The sequence below is a fragment of the Acomys russatus genome, chromosome 22 (assembly GCF_903995435.1).
Source record: "Acomys russatus chromosome 22, mAcoRus1.1, whole genome shotgun sequence".
NCBI lineage: Eukaryota > Metazoa > Chordata > Mammalia > Rodentia > Muridae > Acomys > Acomys russatus.
The window spans coordinates 47431483-47452939 of NC_067158.1; the positions used below are offsets into that span (position 1 = coordinate 47431483).

Sequence of the window (21457 nt, forward strand, 5' to 3'; positions counted from 1 at the left end):
TTTTTAATATTTTTTGCACTTCACTTAGTTGACCTCCTTATTGATAGTGCTTTATGAACTACCTGGTTGTACTTGGTGTGAACTCCTATGGGAAAAATTGTTATCTTATGGACTAACATGCAGGAAGTTTGACTTTTAAGTTACTGTATAGTTTTGATATACAGTCCGACATTTATGAATGAACTTTAAGAAGACAGAGCATTTCATTGCTCACTGTGGAAACACACACACACACACACACACACACACACACACACACACACACACACACACACACACCCCTCAGGTAAGAAAGACTGGACCAAGCATCTTAGAAACTATCTTGGAAAAACCTGAGTATTAAAGTATGCATTTTAGAAATACTTTTATTTTGGAAATGATCAGCTGAAGTCAATAGCTTTATAAACTGCAGACCTGGTAGTCTTCCACCATATGGAATGTTGTATATTTAAAGATGTAATATTCCCTACAGTAAAAACACTTTCATTAAAGTGCAGTTAGAAAATTTGTAGTGTATACACCTTGAAATTTAACTATCTTCTCTTAATATCTATTTTTTTATTTTTATTAATATTTAAAACACTAACATGGCATATTACAGCTAAATGTTAACAAAAACCCCATAAGAATTTATTTTCTCAACTCTTTCTAGGATGTTTTTTCCATAAGGAATAAGAAGTGATATCTATGTTTGAAAATAAGTATATTTGGGGGTATTTAAATATTTTAGGGCTATTTCATTGGATGATATCAACTAATGCTATTTTATACATATTAATTTTTTCTTAAATACACCCTTAAGAAAGTGAGTATATTTGGCAGTGTTCATGTGAACAGGTCTCAAAAACAGCACTAAACCCTCAGTGTCTTCAGATAGATGTATATAAAGTTAGTATTTCAAGTTGCTGTGGAAACATCTGATAATCCAAAGTAAAAGCACTGGTTATTCATTATAAACATTTCAATATTACAGTATATTGGGCTTCTAATGATCTTTATCATAGCACTGGAAGCCAACCATAATTGTTCTTGCCTTCTGCAATGCGTGCCTATAATACATTTTTGGGATATTTCTTGTAATAATCCTTCATGGACGCAAGCCAAGGTATACACAACTGGTAACTAACTTTTCTTTAGTAGTGAATTATAGTTTTGGGAGATTCCAGTAGTTATTTTTCTATGTAGGTGAAGGTTTGATGGTAAAATAGATTTATTTATTTATTTATCTATCTATCTATCTATCTATTTATTTATTTATTTATTTATTTATTTATTTATGACACTGAATAGTCTCACTGCCATGCCTAAAGAAAATTGCTCAATAAAATACTTGGTAATGCAAATGTGAGAATGAAAGTCATATATCGCAGGATTTGTTGAAATTATGGCTTGTAGGAACATGATCATCTCTATAAAGAAATATAATATATATGATGGCAAATATTCTTGTGATGCCTAGTAAAAACGGCTGCTGCTGCAGTATCTCCAGAGCAGCTACCTGCCCATATTTATGCCCTTGGCATTTCTAATCATGCGTGTCCTGGCTGTACAAATCTGAATTTGATGTAGGGAAATTTAAAATCAGCATTTATTTCTAAAGCATTTTTCTTTCACAAAAGCTACCATTCTATAGGTATACTGCTTTTGATCGGTTTCCTCATTTGCTTCTTATGTTGGTGAGAAATGGATTTGTCAGTTTAAAGGAGGATCTTTAATTGGATTCATAACAGGAAAAAGCCAGGTCAAAGCTGATGATTTGACCTGGAATCTGAGTCTAATAAGTAGCCCCAGAGAGCTTGGTGTGGCAGGCAACAGGACTCAGGACTGTGCCAATATTCTCTATGAATTTAAGTACAGAAATATGTTGAAATTACTTTGTCTTTCCCAGCATTTAGACACTTAAAGATATAGCCGGGTGCAGTGGCACGCATCTGTAATCTCAGCACTCAGGGAGGCAGATGCAGGTGCATCTCTGAGTTTGAGCCTAACTGGATCAACAAAGTGAGTCCAGAACATCCAAGGCTACACAGATAAAACACTGGAAGGAATTGAGGGAGAGTAGTTGAGAAAAGTTAAAAAGGGAAGAGTAAAATGATGTAAGATTATTTTTAGCATCAAGGAGTTTGTCTCCTAGTAACATCAGAAGCTACTCTCATTAAGTCTCACCAACATGAGTGCCCAAAGATTAGCTGAACAAGAATCACACCAGTCACCAGGCCAAACTGGGTGGAGAAAAGCCCATGAGGCTTCAACCCAACACAAAGAAATGTAAGCAAGCAAGGATTGCTGAGGACAGGAGAGGAGGTCTCCCCAGGGTACAACACACCAGCTAGTCAGACCGGGAACCCTGAAAACTCACAGAGTCAGCATTATACAGATGGAACAATTATATTTAGGAATATATATGTATATACATATATGCATGAAATAACTATTAGTGAAAACAAAGGCTACTAATTTGAAAGTTGGAAGGTTTGTAGGGAAGGGTTTAGAGGGAGTAAGGGGAAGGAAGAAATGTAATTAAATTCGAATCTCTAAAAATTTTGAGGTCTATTTAAATTAAAAACATTTTAAAATAAAAAGAAATGGTGTGTAGCTTAACAAATTTTAGATTTTTTTGAGCATTTTTCATTCTTGTCTTGATTTTATGTTAGATATTGTCATCACATGCTCAGAATTGAGTTGCACTGAAACTCCCATTGGGTAATCTACTAAATTTGGTCAGTATAGTTTGAATTTTAAAAAAGAGTCTTAAGAATTATGCTTGTGGACAGGACATTCTCCACAGTTAAATAGAGACTGGGGACTGACTTTCACACGAACTTTGGTGCCCCATATTTGGCCATGTCCCCTTGATGGGGAGGCCCAATGGCACTTGGAGGAAGGAAAGCAGAGTACCAAGAAGAAACTTGATACCCTAGCATCATATTCAAGGGGAGGAGGTCCCCCTCAGTCACAGTCATAGGGAAGGGGAATGGGGTGAAAGTGGGAGGGAGGGAGGAATGGGAGGATGTACGGGATGGGATAGGAATTGAAATGTAATATGAATGATTTTATTTTTCAAAAAAAAGATGAAAAAGAACTATGCTTGTAAAGGTTAAACTCATTTTAATAATTGGAAGTGGTGTTTAGTGGTAGAATACTTGCCTGACATAAATTCAGGCCTGGGTCTGATCCCTGACACTCACAAACAAAAAGCATTAGTGGCTATTCGAACTGAATGTTTCAAAGGCTGGGAAGCATGTTGCTGCACAATGTAAAACTTTATAACATTATATTTTTGAACACAGGAAAAAAAACGTGCAACAGCAAGCCATGAAAATATTTTTGTGCATGATGCACAAATAGTTTAAAAGACAAAAATGTAGTTTCTTCTTTTACAATATTCTTAAAATATACCCAGCTATTGTTTTTTTTTACAGTGGAATTCATGTGGCATATGGCTTATTTTCAAGTTTTCTCCATCCAGGAAATGCTTTGCTTAACTAGAATATAAAAGAGCATGTAAATACAGCGGGGGGGGGGGGGGCAGGGGACAGGGGGGCGGACTATGTCTTCCACATACATTAGTAGACCAATCTGCTGTTTATTAATTTGCTGATCATCCACCAGTGCAGACAGCTGATTGAAATACAAAGAATTCAGCAGTTATGCGGAAGTATGAAAACACACGCACATGGCCCCTCCGTCTGTGGATTTATCATCTGTCAAATTTCTCTAGAGTATACCATATTTTATAGGCTTGAAATAAAACATCTTGAATACATACATGCATAATGAAAACTAGATCTGTGCTTTGAGGGAATTGCCCAAAGTTAGCATTTTATTTCATGTAATTCAAATTATGGTATTGAAAAAGGTGTTCTACGTGTTAGCTGAGTCCCACCTCTGAGCATATTGCCTATCTGTTTCAGCATATGTGAACAGGTTAGCGGGAGAATGCTTTAAAAAAAAGTTTTAGCAAGTGTCTGAGATGCTCCATAGCCAAGGAACAACTGGTATTTTAAAAATAAATTAAAATGCATTAACTATGAACAGCGGGCAGAATATTTTGAGTGCATGATGGAGTGAACAGAGTGTTATGATTCGCTCCCATTCCACAGATCTATGAATAATCATTCCTTGAGGTTTGACGACTATAAATAACAGTGCTGAGTGGAGTTATTTCTGCTTTACAAAGGAAATCATCCATTTTGTTTTCATTTTCACTTGAGTAAACTCAAAATGGCTTTGCATAACTTCTGCTAATTGTATCCAAGACCAAAGCCTTTTTCTACAAAGGAAATGCTTCTCTATTGTGAGTGGATTCCTGTGGTAATGTGCTTAAATTAACTCAGAATTGACTAATGTTGTTTGACTAGGTTAGACTATGCTAGTAGCTGCGAAGAGGAGGTACGTAATAAAACACGAGTGGTAAAATTCCGAGATATAAAAAAAAGCTAAAATCAAATTAAGTCATAGGAATGAATCACTACAGAAGAACATAATGACAGTTTTCAAGACTCAGGATTAAAAAAAGCATATGTCATGTCTACAACACGCTTTCACCCATGCACTGCAGAGGAGCAGAAATGAAACTTCTCGGTGATATTTAATTGCATATCTCGGGCAATGTGTGTGGTCCAGATGATGTATGTATGTATGTATGCCATATAGAATAAAAACATAAACAACAAAACAGCCAAAATTTTTATAACCTTAATTATCAGTATATACAAGATCAAGGCGTGCAAGACTATTTAATTCATATTTTAATGTTCGTTATATAATTATAAGCAAATTTATTTTGAAAATTATTGAGACATATATTGGTAAGATGGATGGTGCATGTATGTGCATTTATGTAGTATCAGACCTGCTAGTTTTAGGCTACATAACATGAGACAAGCTGTTTTGTTCACCGTGGTATCTCCAACTATTAGGATACTACTTGATGTATAATGGGTGCTCAGTAGAATGTGCTGAATTGTGAGCAAAGCAATGCTTTCTAGATCTAGTTTTTATCTACAATTTCCTTTTTTTTTTTTTTTAGTTTACTTACACTTGTGTTAATTTAGTCTAAGTTGAATTGTACTGATGGAGAATTTACTCAAAATAACTATTTACCATGAAATAGTCTTTTGAAAGGGTACAGGTTAATTCTAAGTATGTTCTAGACCTTTTGATAAAGAGCCTATTTTACATTCACAAACTCTTCTTGGACAGCAAGTACAAGTAAAGAATATCAATTTAAGTGTGTGTGTGTGTGTGTGTGTGTGTGTATGTGTGTGTGTGTTGTAATTGCATACTTTTCTTAAATCTCTGCCCATCATGGACCTTGGCTACTCAATTTAGAGTGAAGGAACTGTAATACAGTTATTTTTGCACCTAAAAAATATGAGGCTAGAGAGATGGCTGAGGGGTTAAGAGCACTTGTACTTACAGAGGACTTAAATTCAATTCCCTGAGGCCATATGGCAGTTCAGAACCCATTGCAACTCTAGTTCCAGGGGCTCTGACATCCTCATGTAATCCTCTGAGCACCAGGCATGCAATGATGTACATGTATGCAAAATATGTGTGCCCCCAAATAAAAGCAATGGAATCTAAAATAAAAAATTTTAAATGTATTCGCTTTCAAATCAATATTGACTTGTAAATTTTATGACTAATTCCACCTTGAGAATATAAAATTCCATAGACAACTACATATGTGTGTCTTACAAACTTTTCAACTTATTCATTTATTTATTACCAATGCAAAACCAAAACTAGAGACAACTATAAGATTTTCTTTTTTTGCAGTTTTTTTTATATAAATGATTTGTTCAGATTACATCACAACAACTATAAGATTCTTAAAAAGTCTAAGCTATGGAAGAGCTTGATTAGATTTTTGTTTTAAGAACTGCTTCTGCTATCTATGTTTTTCTATACATATTTGTTTCAGTGTTGTATGATAATCCTAACATACATTTTTAATTTTTTTGTTTTGTTTTTTTGTTAAATGGGGGGAGGTGTAGGTGGGGTTTGGGAAAGATTTGCTAATGCCTGCATGTGAAATGATTCTTTGTTTTCAAGATAGTGCATTTTCTACCATCATATTTCTGTTTTAAATTTCACTTGTCACCATATTGAGCTTTCTTACCCACTGTGATTCACTTCTACAATTTGCATTTATTTTGTTACTTTTCCTCCTGTTCCTACTGCCTCACTGTACTCTACTGGCAACAGTTCATTCGTTTTAAATATACAGCTTATCCTTTTACATTATCCTAAGCAATTGTTCCATGTGAAAAAAATATATATTGAAATCCAATATATTCAATGCTGTCCTTTTTAGTATATCACCGAGGGTCTAGCCATGCATCTCCCTGCAGTGGTTCTTAATTTCTATCACTTGTATCTCTTTATATTTTTACCAACCCTTCCTTTAAAGTCCGATATAAATAGGAGCTCTTTAGCCTTGCATATTGCCTTTCTTTCTTAGGATATGATGCTTCATAGTCTATCATCTTACATCCGTCAGGCACCTTGCTAGGATATGGTCTCCATAAACAACATTGCCTTGATTACTACTCCAACTAATCAGTTAAATATTGAATGGCCATAGCTGGAAGGTTTTAGACTGTGGTGTCAGATCTTCAAGATGTAAGTCCATTCTCATGATAATATGGCAAACTCTCATTTACTCATAAGTAAGAGAAGTTGTCTGAAGCGGTAATTTCCATTTCTTTCATTCCAGAGAATTCTCTTCTCTGCCCTATCAATTATCACACTCTCTGACACTGTAACGCACTGAATAAAGAATAGACATGAGAATACAGCCTTCTCGTAGCAAAACAGTCATTAGGGTTGTGAAAAGCACTCCCACCAGCAGTGGAGGTCTGCTACCCTCTCTCCACATCCTAGCCAGCATGTGCTGTCATCTGAGTTTTTGATATTGGCCATTCTAATGGGTGTAAGACAGAGTCTCAGTAGAAAAAAAAAACCCCGCCATCTCCCAAAACAAAACAAAACGAAACAAACAGGTTTCTGAGAGATAATCATAAAAATATAATACCATAATAAAATATTATAAGATAAAACATAAAAGATAATACTGGAATGAGACAAAACAGAAGAAAAAGAGTCTAAAAGAAACAAAAGAAACAGACTCCACTGGTTTGCACATTCAGGAATCCCACAAAACACTAAACTGGAAGCCATAATACATGCATCAAAGATCTGGTACAGGCTTATGCACCGGGTCTACTAGTTTCAAAATGTTTTACTTAGGCTGGATCATCCACTGTTAATAAAGTTACTACTGCCTGTATTGTCCTTGGCTGGTGCCTTAGTTTGAGCAGGACCCCTGGGCCCAAATCTGCCTATCATAGCAATACAGGCAGTAAACTTTAAACCCCTACCCAGATCTAGCCAATGGACAGAACATTCTCCAAAGTTGAGTTGTGAGTGGGGTACGACTTTCATATGTACTCTGGTGCCTCATATTTGACCATGTCCCCTGGAGGGGGAGACCTGGTGGCACTCAGAGGAAGGATAGCAGGTTACCAAGAAGAGACTTGATACCCTATGAGCATGTACAGGGGGAGGAAATCCCCCTCAGGCACAGTCATAGGGGAGGGGAATAAGGGGAAAATGGGAGGGAGGGAAGAATGGGAGGATACAAGGGATGGGATAACCATTGAGATGTAACAAGAATAAATTAATAAAAAATTTTAAAAAAGAAAAAAAATAAATTTACTACGTAAGAAAATTTTGTCACAACAATCCTCAGATTTGTACATAACAGTACTCCAATTATCATTGTTAAATTATGAGGAAATCATGCATAATATTAAAAAATAAATGGAGAGCATTTTTTGTTAAATAACAATTAATAGAATATGGTTTTCTTCTGCAGTTAAGAATTTTAAATACCATTTTAACATTAATATATAACACTTTGAGCTTTTATTTATGTGTATAAATGTATATTTCCCTATCTATATATGAATCTCAAATTTAATTACAATGCAATTTAGTAATGGTGGACAAAGATCACACTTAAATAATATTTACAATGTGTGTAATACCATCACTGACCAATTGTTTTCTTAATTTATTTTTATTAATTTTACTGTGTAACATTAAGTACTGACTTTTGTTGGCAATAAACTTTGTAACATACTTCTTGAAAGCTCAGGATCATGATGTATTATAGCTCAGAACTGTAGCAATGTCATTGACCTTTGCCTAAAAACTGAGCTAAGAGTAGTATTACAATCCACTATTCTTTTGCCTCCTTCACATTTTTTATTGGTTTTAAACAAGCTCCCAATGGTACTGAAAAACGACTTTTTCTTACATTTATTTTTGATATAGTTACTTCTAAATGTTCTCAGTGGTTCAACAGTGTCTGACAACTTAATCCGAGGCTTATATAATGACATGATTTATTATGTAAAATTCTGGTTTTTTTTTCAATAGGGAAGTCCAGCCATGTCACTCCTGTGACAGAGCAGTCTCTAGTGTTCTTCCATGTGACCCACTGTCCATCCCTTACAAAAGGTCTGAGTCTCATTCTCTCTCTGTTGACTTTTGTTGCCACTTAAGGTGGCTCCTATTCTCACTGTCAACTTGAATGAAAGTGGTTGGTCCAAACTGTAGGCGCTGTAGCCCCACACACAGCTCAACAGACACTAGACAATCTTTTTTATGTTATTCAGCAACTATTACCAAGACATAAGACAAAACAATCCTCGAATTTCTCATTGCCTAAAGCATTGCCTACACAAAGAATACACTGGGTACACAGGTGAGAAACTGCAAGGGAGTGTTAGTCAGAACCAGACCTGAAATGGCTGTTTTCTAATTCCTGAAGGAAATTTGTTTTACAGGCTTACCTCGCCACAAATATAAAGAAAGTAGCGTTGATATGTAGAATCTATAGCTCTTTATTCCAGATACACCAGGCTCTTAGAAGGAACAGAGAGATTTAGGCCGACAATAGTTCTCCCACAGACTAACAAATATCCCTGTCACGTCTTATTCCATATGACTTCTTCTATACCACATATATTTCCACTGCTTTTCCCATCACTAAGTCCATACTGGTTGGGAGAACATCACAACTTCCCTGACATTTTGTACAGAGGCCTCCTTGACTGCAAAGTGTGTTTTAAATCCAACCCTTTGGCCTTCCTCTGTCAATATTTAGAAGGATGATCAGTGTGTGCATTGTCAATAAGGTGCATTCCCCGAATCTCTTCTTTTATCTCTTTTAGCCACCTCTGATGCTTTGCCCATAGTTTCCCCACCACTTGTAAAATCACATCCATGTCCTGTTCTTCCCTTAAAGTCCTCCAGGACTTACTTTACTTAATTCATGGAATTACATAATAATCAATAACAATCACTACCAAATACGATTCCCTCTACCAAGGTCATTCATTTTTCTGCACATAGAAGCTGTAAATGTGAGCTTTAATGGGCTTTTCCATAGTGTTCACCATACTTTTATATTCTGTGAAAGTTCTCCATACTCTTATATTTAGTGAGAGAAAGTTCCCAACATTCTTAGATAATCATCACAGACTTTTTACTGCCAATGCCTCTCTATAAAAAAACCACCAACTTCTCCCCAGAATTCTTGTATTCATGAAAGTGAAAACTCATCCCTTCCTACTTATTGTCATGTGAAAATTAGCTCATTTTATTCTTCGTGAGCAAAATTTCTGCCAGGAATGCCTCATGAATGGTAAAGATTCTTTCATTATCTTAAACCCTATCCTTCAAATATTCCATTTTTATGTCTTTTGCTCGAGAAACTTCCATTCTGCACAGCTATTTACAAAAATTACTTTTACACGACTTGAAAGCTGTGATGCGTTCCACTGTTTTTGTGTGTATGCATCAACAAACTTACTTTCTAATTTGTTACAATGCAATAACATACTATAGTATTTCACCCTTCCTTTTACCAAACATTTAGTTAGTTACCTACAAAATCTTTAGTATATTAGATATCTGTATGCAAAAAAATAGTCCATTTCACCATGTTAAATAAAACTATCTGGCTGCAAACTCACAGCATGTGGGTTTGACATTTTTTTCTTTGGCTTGCAAGATTCCCATATTTGCATCATCCAAAGATTGATGATCCTAAAATAATCACCCAGAAGTATTTAAATATATGAATAATTTGGTTTAATTATATATATACAGATATGCCTATATATCCAGAATATGTAGACTTTAATTTTGGAGAGGAATTTAAACTTTAAAATGTTTTGTGTAACAATGTTTTAACTTAAATACACAACTGAAAGAGGATATGTCCCTTCAGATAGCTGAATTTGTAATGTGGAGATTTTTCTTTTAATTCAACTGATCTACGTGGTACTTATACCTCTAAAATTCTGTGATGTTAATCTTATGATAGCGATAAGTTTCCAAGATTTCTCAATTTACAAACTGACTAATACTTTTGCTTTAGGCAGTTCCTGTTAAGCAGACAGGAGGGTAATCAGAACTTTGCCAGGGACAACGGATGCTGAGAAGCTGGAATATTTTGAGACAAGCTGTCTAAACAGGATCATGGAAAGACCAAAAGGATTACTAAATTCCAAACCTCAAAGGTTTTTCTGATAACCGCTTTCCTAAACATTGGGATTAAAAGCTGCGATTACTTTTAGAAACAAGAATGCAAACACATACTTAGGCAAATCCTTGTCTTTACAAAAAATGTCTACAATGTTGCAGCCTTTTGGTTTTAAATACACCAAGAAACATATTTCTATCAGGAGTCAACTTCTTTTTTATACAAAAGGAAATTAAGTGCTTCTTTTAATTCTTGGACCATTCTTTATGTAACTAGTTTGTATTTTACATTGCTGTGATAAATGGATGTAAATATGCCAGTTAGCTTCTATAATGTCTAAATTTACTTTAAATAAACAATTTTTAAAAACACTTCAGATGCATATTTTGCATAAAAACTCAAAGACTTCTTTAGAAATGAAACACAAAAATCATATGTATAACAATTCTTGTTTTCACTATGATTTTATTTCATACACTTTTATTAAATAATTCTCATTAAAATATAAATAATTGGTCAACTATTAAATATGCCTTTTCAGTTTTATATTTAATTCTATTTACTTAAAATATCATATGCAGTCATAAATAAAGCATGTATATAAATAAAATTAAAAAATAAGTGTTTTACAAATTTTACTCATTAGATCTCACAAGATTTGTTGACTTCTACTAAGCTAAATACCTTTTCCGTTAAGTCAATAGTAGGTTTTTCAATATCAAAGTTATTTATCCTCAGGCGAATAGGACAAAGTATAACTTTTGTGTGTCAATTAGGAAACCAACAGGATAGTGGCTGCAGGAAGAAATAAAATAATACTTAGTATTGGAAAACAGCACTCTTAGTGTTTGCTATTAGACTGGTCCTTTTTTTCCTTAAACCTGTTATTAAAACCTGTGTCTGTGATCTAAGATCCTGCCTTAAACTATTCTATTCAGTTAAACTCTCAGAGTTGGCTGTTAGCATATTATGTATAGGAGCTCCCAGTGTCCTTGGAGAGCTAGGATTGCAAGTCTATTGATGGTCATCCATCAAAACACCAAGGCTGGCCTTCATGATGGCACGTGCCTTTATTCCCAGCACTAGGAGTCAGAGCAGGTAGGTCTCTGAGTTCAAGGCCAGCCTGGTCTACAGAGCTAGTTCCAGAACTGCCAGAGCTACACAGAGAAACCCTGTAAGAAAAAAACAAAACACAAAATCCCTAGTTTGTTTACATTATTCTTGAGATTTATATTTTTTTAAGGAAATAAAGTGGAGACTAAGTTTTGGACATGGTTTGGTTGACACAGTCTATGGATGGACGCCATGGTGCAGCCACTGCTGATTTTCCCTTTACATATTTCGCCATCTCCCTTCCCCAGGTGTTGCTGCCATCACTACCTTTCCCCTCCTTCCCTTTCCTCATGGCAAGACGCATGGAAGAAGGGTGCTGTTAAGGCCTCTCCATTAATCAACAGGTATGGCGGTCCTCAGCTGCCCCTCTCTGAGCTTCCCACTGCTGTCCTATCTATCTCTTTTACACATACAAGGCACTATTATCTTGACAAAGAGATTGAATATGTGAAATGATTCTTGGATCCTGTTTCTCTTTACATTTCCCACATGTGGCACAATGCAGAATTCCATCTAAAGTTGTAGAAAAGTTTTCCCCTTGGGTATAGACTATAGAAGAAATACTGATACCATTGTCAAAAAGGTGTTATGGTCAACCAATTGGAAAGAAATGCTCTTGTATTTCTCAGTAGGTCACTTTCAGCATTCTATAAATGCTTATTCATACCATAGGTTTGAAAAGAGTAAAATGAAAATATTTTGTGGATTTAAATATGGAATTCAGTCTACTTACATTGTAAAAGCATTGTACAAAATGATATATTAATTGTAGTGCCCACTCACTGGTTTAAAAAAACTTAGGTGTAAGCCAGGTCACATATATCTGAATTTATTTCAAAACTGCCACTCTGATGTGAAAGCACAATGCATGCTAATTACTCTTGGACAAACCTTTGTTTTTGCAATGCATCTGGTGGCATTTGGGAAAGATGGCAGAGACTGCTGTGTTCAAACTGTCCCAAGATCCCCTTACTATACAGTATTACATTGTGAAAAGAACTGCGCCCTCAGGGCAGAAGTCTAGGAGAGTCATGACCAATAAAACATAAGTTCTTAGTCACTAGGGCAACACCCGTCCTCTTGATTTCCTCTTCCACTGGTAGAACTGGTCCTTCTGGCTCCTGCAGGGGCTTGCATTGGAGATCCTAAGCCTCCTTCCTTATTGTGGATGATTCTTCGAGACATGTGTACAGAATGCTACCTTTGGGCTAGTAAGATTGCTGGCTGATGTCTTTAAACAAAACTGAGTGTGTGTGTAAGTATGGCTGTGTGGAGGAGAGCTGTGTGTGCAGTCCTTAGAACAGATATATTTTAACAGAACAAATCACTTTCCCTGATACATTTAGCTTAAGTTCAAAGATCATAAAGAATTGTTCCACTGCATCGAAGTGTGTTAAAATGTCAGCAAACCTGGAAAGGCAATGAAATCTCAGGCTAGATGATTAATCTTTAATTAGTAACATATGGCTTCCTATCAAATGATCATTGCTTGATTATCCATCAGAATCCATCTTATGCTCATACCTCTATCCTTTATGTTTTAGTGCTTTCAGCCAGAATACAAACAACTCTCCTGCCAGCACATCTTACTCAACAGAATAAGCTCCTTTCCAAGGTCTTTGTGTAGTTCGACTGCTGTGTGTGACGATAATTTCACTACAGTCTGTTGGGAAAGCATGCAGTTACAGGCTATTTAGAGGTTGCTGTGTCAGAATGTTGGCCAGTTTATCTACATAAATGTATTACTTTTTTAAAGGTTTATCTTTATGTAATAGGTAAGAACACTGAGGACTGATGATATCCAAAGCAGCCAAGGTCACTTAGGATTGTCTTAATTGAGATGTACCTCATGTAGGTTCTAATTCTTCTCCTGCCATGCAGACACTCTTTCACAGTGACCTCTGACTTTCTAGAAGATAGAAAATCACCTGTCCCTTGTTTCTTCCTTGTGCATGTTGAGCGAACATTTACAGAGTAGATGTTTTCCCCTACACATAAACATGAAACTTTGCCTCACTAACACCCCTATATATTCCTGCTTCTTCTCTATTCTCTGTAGCTTGTGGCATTTGGGCATTTTTGGTTTTTGTTTGTTATTTGTTTGTTTGTAGCAGTCCTGGACTTGTTTTGCAGACCAGAATAGCCTCGAACTTACAGAGATCTGCATGCCTCTGCCTTCCTGAGTGCTGGGATTATAATCCTATTGGGACTCTAAATGAGAGATGCATGGGAGAATAGCAAAATAATAGGATCCAGAGGGTCCTAGAAACCTACAAGTAGAACAATATGATAGGCAGATTTGGGCCCAGGGGTCCCGCTCAAACTAAGGCACCAGCCAAGGACAATACAGGAGGTAAACTTTAAACCCCTTCCCAGATCTAGCCAATGGTCAGAATATTCTCCACAGTTGAGTGGAGAGTGTGATATGACTTTCTCACGTACTATGGTGCCTCACATTTGACCATGTCCCCTGGAGGGGGAGACCTGGTGGCACTCAGAGGAAGGACAGCAGGTAGCCAAGAAGAGACTTGATACCCTATGAGAATATATAGGGGGAGGTAATCCCCCTCAGGAACAGTCATAGGGGAGGGGAATAATGGGAAAATGGGGGGGGGGCGGGGAGGAATGGGAGGATACAAGAGATGGGATAAACATTGAGATGTAACAAGAATAAATTAATAAAAAAATTTAAAAAAAATGTGTGCCACTGTGCCCAACTTGCTTTTAGGTATTATCAATATAACTTTTTCCTGAGGAAGAATTCATCTATTCTTTCAGATTTAAAGTCTATAATATTTTTAAATGTATAAAATTATCACACATACATATACACACACTAACACATTATTGAGCTCCACAAAATTTACCAAATATAGTGATAGAAAAGAGTCCAGCATTCTTACATTTATGCATAATGAGAGTCCAAGAAACGTGCTTAATAAATTTGAAAAGTTCACAGCACAAAAATTATGCTTCACATTCTATGAAAATGAAGAAAATGCATACTAATGAGGAAAATAAACTAATGAATATGCCTTTATAGAAAAGAGATCTAAAATTTAGAGTTGGAGGTCAAAGCAAGCAGAGATAATATATCTTGGGTAGAAAGTATCTTAACATTTAAGAAGTTATTAAATTTAAAATGTTTTCTTAATGAAGGAAATGTTGGCAGAAAATGAGCACTGAACAAACTTTAAAATAATATGCACTAATATTGTAAGGTAAAAATCAATGTGACTGGAAAAAAGGACATTATTTATGACTTGGTGTTTCCTCTACTAAAATGCCTCTGTGTGAAGAAGCCTGGTATATATCTGAGCATGCGCTGAGGCATCGATTTATGAATATGATATTCCTTAATGACCACATTTGTGGAAACAGCGCTTCTCAGTGTGTTGCAGGCCAAATGCATTAATACTGAGCTATATATTTTCAATGAGAGAGGTTGTGCCAAGAGAACACAGTTGAAACAAGACTTGATGGAGAAGTAAGGTCTGCGTCACGATATCCCACGTGACCACATTCTACCACTAAGCCCAAACTGAACGAGGCATCATTTTAAGTTTATGGTTGTGTAGATCGGTTTGTGTCTTTTTCCTTTGTGTGAAATGACTGGTGTGTAGAGAATGTATTCTCTGTTCTTTGTTCTGCTTTCTTTATTACTCATGGAATTTTAAAGTTGAGTAGCTAGGGCTATGGTGAACAAATTCAGTGTTAGAGTCTTCATATATGCTCTGTATCTATCTTTAATATTTCTCAATGACATGAAATGTAAAGGGAGTTCACTCCACTCTAGTAATATTTTATTACCTTAGCTTTTCCTCCCTCCCTTCCTCCTTCCTTTCTTCTCTCAGTCCCTCCTCCCTGTTCCACCCCCTAGCACCGTGTATTTTTTGAGCTGAACTCTACCTGCCTTTAACTCATAGCTGTATGTCAGTACTCCCTTTTGGAAAAGGAAAACTAAGTGCTACTTCTTTTCCAAATTAAAGTATTTTCAGATTTAAATCCCGACTGACACTGCCATCATGTCTAGATGTTTATGTTTCTCTGCACATTCTTTACTGCTTTAGAGCTAAACTGTCTAATTTTTCTATTACGTGGTTTCAAATACTTTCAGTGTTCTGGGTATTTTCATTTTCTTCTTTAAATCAAATGCTTTTTCATGAAAAAAAGAAATTCAGGATGGGCCATCCCTTTGTGTATTAATATTTATTTTGATCTGTTTGAAGAGTCTAGTAATTCCCTTGAAATATCTTCATGCTTGAAAAGGAAATGTAGTTCAGAAATATGCGAGATTTTGAACAGAATTTTTACATAAGTTCATGGGTCTGGACTGTAAGCAGTATATATGTAGAATGAAAGTGAATCTTTACTGAAAGACAAGCAAATTCAGCACTAAAAAAGATAATATTCTTACGTTGATAATAATACCAATAAAGAGAGAAAAAAAAGATTACTTGAGTTCAGATTATTTACTTAACTGACAACAATATGAGCTCATCTGTAACAATAAGTTTCACAGATGTCAAACTAGAGCAATATAAGAATAAAACCTTGGGTAAGGCATAAGTTGTCATATCTGTAATAATAAAAGCTACTACAAAGTAAATTCTTCGCTTATCCACACTCTTGCTTAGTGCCAAATTGCTGTCAATGTCCCTTGGCGAGTTCTATTTATGACCAGATTACAACACACTCTCAGAGGCCCCGCACATCTAACTTACAGTGAGTGCCGACACAGAATATATGGTCTTTCTAGAGCTGTGAAATTTAATTAATTTGCTGGCAGAGTACAGCTTTCATGCCCCATGCGTTTGCCCTGACCCTGTTCAGGACTTCCATTTTCAAATGGGCTTTACATATTGTAAACCTATATCATCTTAATGAAATCCTTCCACGTGGTAATTTTAGTGCTTGACTTAATTTTCTCAAAAGCTCCAGTGCCTACATAAATTTTTTTGCTGTAATATTGCTGTTTGCTAAGTAGCATAAATATACGCATGTCTCCTTCCCATTTTTGATAATCAGATCTTAAAACACTACCTTTTAGGTATTCCATTAATTGTAATATTCTTGGGTAAACTTTAAAACAACAAGAAACCTCCATTAGCTTTCTCTCTCCTTTCTGTTGTAGGTACAAATCATATACAATGTATCTAGTATCTTCTACTTAGTGTCATAAAGAATGGCATAGAAATAGGCTGCTGGCCTTTAATCATTCTCTCACCTATTGCATAAGCCCAAGTCTCTTGGGACTGCATCATCTTTAACACCATGTCTGGCTTTTTATAAAATATTTAAGACTAGGGACTTTAGAAATTGGAGGTTTGCCATAGCTTTGCCAAAAAAAAACTGACAGCCATTTGGTTCATCATCTGTAAAATGGAAAGACTAAGCTAGTGCAGAATGACTTTCGGTAAGAAGAGAGGGCTTTACTTTTATTTCTAGAGCAGTATCCTTGACAAGGATTCTGAGAACTTGGTTTTACTCTGTGCTAGGGACTACTACAATCTTGTAATTCATTCCCTCATATTGCCTAAAACTCATAAATTTCAAGACACAATAAAAAAGAAAAAATATTGCTAAAATTTTAAATTATTGTATTTTTCTTTTGAAGTGTATGTATGCATAAACGTGCACAGATATTCATTAATATGTATGTGTTATGTATTTAGATGTGTGTGTTTCCAGGCATTGGGGAAAACCTCATTTTGGGTGCAATATGCTAATGGAAAATCAGAGTTCAGTCTTGGGGTTCTAAATAATAAGAATTTTAAAAAGAAAAAAAAAAAAGCTAGAGGACAGTTTTATTAGAGTTCAGAAGAAAAACCCCAGGGCAGGCAAGCTATAAATTTGAGCAGCTGCCAAAGAAGGAAGATGGAAAGTGGTACAGAGAAAATTATGCCATTTATAAACAGCCACATGGCAGACAAGAAGCCACGTGATGGGGACAAGGGCTTTAAAAAATGAGTCAAAACCCTGAAGTACCAGAGAAAGAATGCGTTGGCTCTGGACAAATGCAGAAATAAAGAGATGGGAGAAGAAAGGAAGGTGGAACTAGGAGCTTCTTCTTCAGGACCCAGAAAGTTTGGTACTCGTAACAGAAACCCATGGAGGGATGGACGAACTACACTGAGCAAGGGAATCTGAGGAGAAACACTACTTTTCCTAAGTTAAAACATAATAATTCCCCTCATCTTTTTAGTATTGCAAATTAGAATTCTGAGTGTTGGTACCTTTGTAAGGAGGTTGACTATAGCTGAACCGGCTTGACTCTTAATGAAGGAAGAAAGGGCATATGTCCACCAAGAAACAGAGTCCATTCTTTTGAACAGAACGAAATAGATTTGGGTTAATGGACATTTAATGGTACCGTAGCACGTGCTCCTGTGTATTTCTTCTGCTTAAAAATTTTTGAGCACAGTTAAGATTTTTGAGAAGATCAGAGCCACTAAGATGTTTATAGAACTTTAATAGAAGATAGATAAGGAGTCAAAGTTTTTGACTCTTTGTTTTGGAACAAATGACTGTGGGATGATAGAAAAAAATTATCTCCTTGTATATATAAAATTTTCTACTTGCTATTAAAAAATGTCCATTGGGTCCGTGTAGCTGGGTGTTGGTGCTTATGCCATTACGTCAAGCACTTGGGACAAAACCAGGTCGAACTCTGTGAGTTCAAGGCCATCCTGGTCTACAGAGTGACTTCTGAGAGAGCAAGGGCTACATAGAGAATTGAAATTTTGAAAATTAAAGAGAAGAAAGAAAGAAAGTAAGCTAGCCCATAAAATAGCTGTGCTGTTAATTTTATATCAATAAAGACATCAGTCCCTAAGTTGCATAATCATTTTCTATTTCCTTAAATAGTAGAAAGTTAAACAGTATGAATTCCACTTCCAATGCTATCTATCAACAGCCACATACATGGCAGTCAGGAATCCATGTCTTGTCTTGGGGATGATGGAAAGGAGAGGGTGGGGGAGAGAGAGAGAGAGAGAGAGAGAGAGAGAGAGAGAGAGAGAGAGAGAGAGAGAGAGAGAGAGAGAGAGAGAGAGAGAGAGAGAGAGAGGGGGGGGGGGGGGAGGGAGGGAGAGAAGAGGACCCTGAAGTACCAAAGAAATACACGATAAAAGCAATAATTCTGTGCTGTAGTTTAGTGACATCCGTTTCAAATTTTTCATTGGAACTAATGAATTGCAAATTTTTAAAATTTGAAGATTACTCCTTAGAGAATGCTTTAATATTCTAATGACCTTTTTTACTCTCTAGACCTGTAACTAGGAATAGAAAGCCAAAAATATCTTGTGTGGACCTACTACTCGGTTTGTTATCTATAGACTAGATGTTATTTCTCTACTGTGATATAAATTATGATAAAGGAAAGCGCAACAAATGACTTTTGAAAGTAATTTGTTTGATTATTTTCTAGTCATTAATGCATAAAATATAAAGCAGTCACATAGAATCTAAAGTTATTTTGCCTGAAAGAGAGTATTAATATTTTCTTCCTTGAAAACTAGCTGAGGAAGAAAAAGTAAGAAAGGAAGGAAGAAAGGAAGAAAGAAGGAAGGCAGGAAGAAAGGAAGGAAAGAAGGAAAATAGGTAGAAAGATTTTTCTAGTCATTAGCCAGTGAGAGAATTGTGAACAAATATCCCAAACCTTACATTGGAGTGTCTAAATGTCTTGCCGTAGGATGCTGAAAAGTAAAGATCTTACTTTGCTGTTGATGCTTTCTTTGCATCTCTGGATGCACTACATGCCTGAATCAGCAGGATGAAATATGAAAGCAGATAAACATTTTTGTACATGAGAAACAAAACACCACCAGGTTGCCTGGCATGCTGGTTTTCTGAAAGAACTTAGTGGATGGTGGACTCTCTGCAAAGTTTGAAAAAAATAAAGATTCTTTGTAATCTACAAACAACTTTTTTATATAGATGTGAAGCCTGTAAGAAAACAAAACAAAACAAAACAAAAACAAGATGTCTCTCAACCTTCAATCATAAGATGCCTAAGAAGAACTTGTTGCCATCACTGCCTACCTCTGGACACTTTGGAATACAGCCCCCTTGTCTTTGAGTTTACAGCACACAAAACGGAGCCAGTTACCAAAGATTCCCAAATAAACATTAAGCAGACATAGCTATCATTATTTATGCTTGCCTGTCCCCTCTAATCAGCACAGCAGACATTGACTAAATAAACAGAACATCTTGTAAAGAAAACTGCTAGCAGAGATGCACTAGCTGATTGCAGGAGGATGTCAGTTAATTGAAGGGGAGGGCAAACATCCTTAGAGAAGAGTACAGCTCGTTGTTCAGGGTTTTAATGCATTGTGTTCTTTACAGAGTGCATTATGTGACTTTGTGAGTTAAAGTAACAGAAAATGTAAGAAATTATTTTCAAGGCAACAAAGAAATGGAGACTAAGGATAGGTGTTTAACACTTTTGAGAAGATAGTATAAAATTCAACAAAAAACGCAAGGCTCAATTTATTTCTACATTTATAATCAACACAAGGAGATGACTGGGAAGGGTGATTGTTCGGGGAAGGTATTTTAGCCTACATTGTTGTCCCAATAAAAGCCATGATTCTAGTGACATTTTCTTATTTTTGAATTGATTCTTAAATAAAGAAATATTTTATTTGGCATACCTTTAAATATATAAATTAAACTGGCTTCAGCAGTGTCTCCTGTTATAGCTGTAAAGTGTCTTCTAGAACACTGAAATTCAACTGTATAGTATAAATTAAAGTAAAGGTAAATAGAAGCACTTTCTGAACACTCGGGTGGATAATTCTAAGTTGGGGGGTAATATCCATGCTCATTGGCTTTGGTATAAATGAGATAAAAAAGCAGGACTCAAATAATAAAGATAGATCTTGAGTCATTTAATGTTAATAACCTCCAGTTATCTTTCAGAAGTGGAAGACAAGAAGTGAGTCTTTGTGTGTGGGAGAACAGAGGGGAAAGGTAGAATAAATGATGTGCTTCAAACAACAAATGAAAAAAGGCATTTGAATGTTTTCTATGCAGTTGTTTAATGCTGTTAGTTAGAGTGCTTGAATTTTACAGAAGAAGGCAAGCAGGTGAAGAGGGAACATAGAAACCGAGGAGTTCTGATTGTGGAAGGAAAGCCTAAACATCTCCTACGGTTAAGTGGATTGAAACAGTCAGTCTAAAATATGCAGCAGAGCGATTGAGTGTTGTATGTCCATAAATCATAGCAGCTACACATCAAAACATTTTTTTGGGTTGCCTTTGAAGTCAACTGAATAGTGCAAATACAAAAGGAGAGTATGAAAAACACCCATGAGTGTTTGTGTGATTTTACAACTTTTAAAAATCTAAAGAGGAACCGCAGGGAAAAAAAATGCATTTCATGCAATGTTATCTTTAATTAGTCATTTTGTTTTTTGGAAGAACATACTGTTTTTATTGTAAAATATCCTTTTATGGTTTTTTTTTTTTTGGCAGAGGATTTTAAAATTCTAATAGTATTTTGACATTGTAAACTATTTGAACCTGAATTGTGAAATTGCATATCAGTGAAATTTATAATTTTTAAACATCGCAATATATTTAAGAGATATACAACCTAGTTTTTTTCCCTTTTCAGAGATTTTTAATATGTCCCTAAATTAACTAACAAAAAGTAAATCATATATTTCATACAAATGACCATTTTTGAAGTCTGCATTAGAATAGACAAAATTCAAATTAATTATGAATTAAATAATAATTTAAAAATAAAAATATAATGTGATAAAAATAAAA

At 35.6% G+C, this 21457-nt stretch overlaps 1 protein-coding gene across 6 annotated transcripts in view; it reads left to right on the forward strand.

Annotated features, from left to right (window-relative positions):
• Positions 1-21457, forward strand: part of Pcdh7 (protocadherin 7) — a 453627-nt gene that overhangs the window by 224191 nt on the left and 207979 nt on the right. For 2 of the 6 annotated variants that reach the window (XM_051164753.1, XM_051164752.1), the window contains exon 3: positions 11926-12021. The exons of the other annotated variants lie outside the window; for them this stretch is intronic. In XM_051164753.1, the coding sequence (XP_051020710.1) occupies positions 11926-12014 (89 nt within the window). In that variant the 3' untranslated portion in view covers positions 12015-12021. The remainder of the gene's footprint in view (positions 1-11925; positions 12022-21457) is intronic. 6 annotated transcript variants of the gene reach the window in all.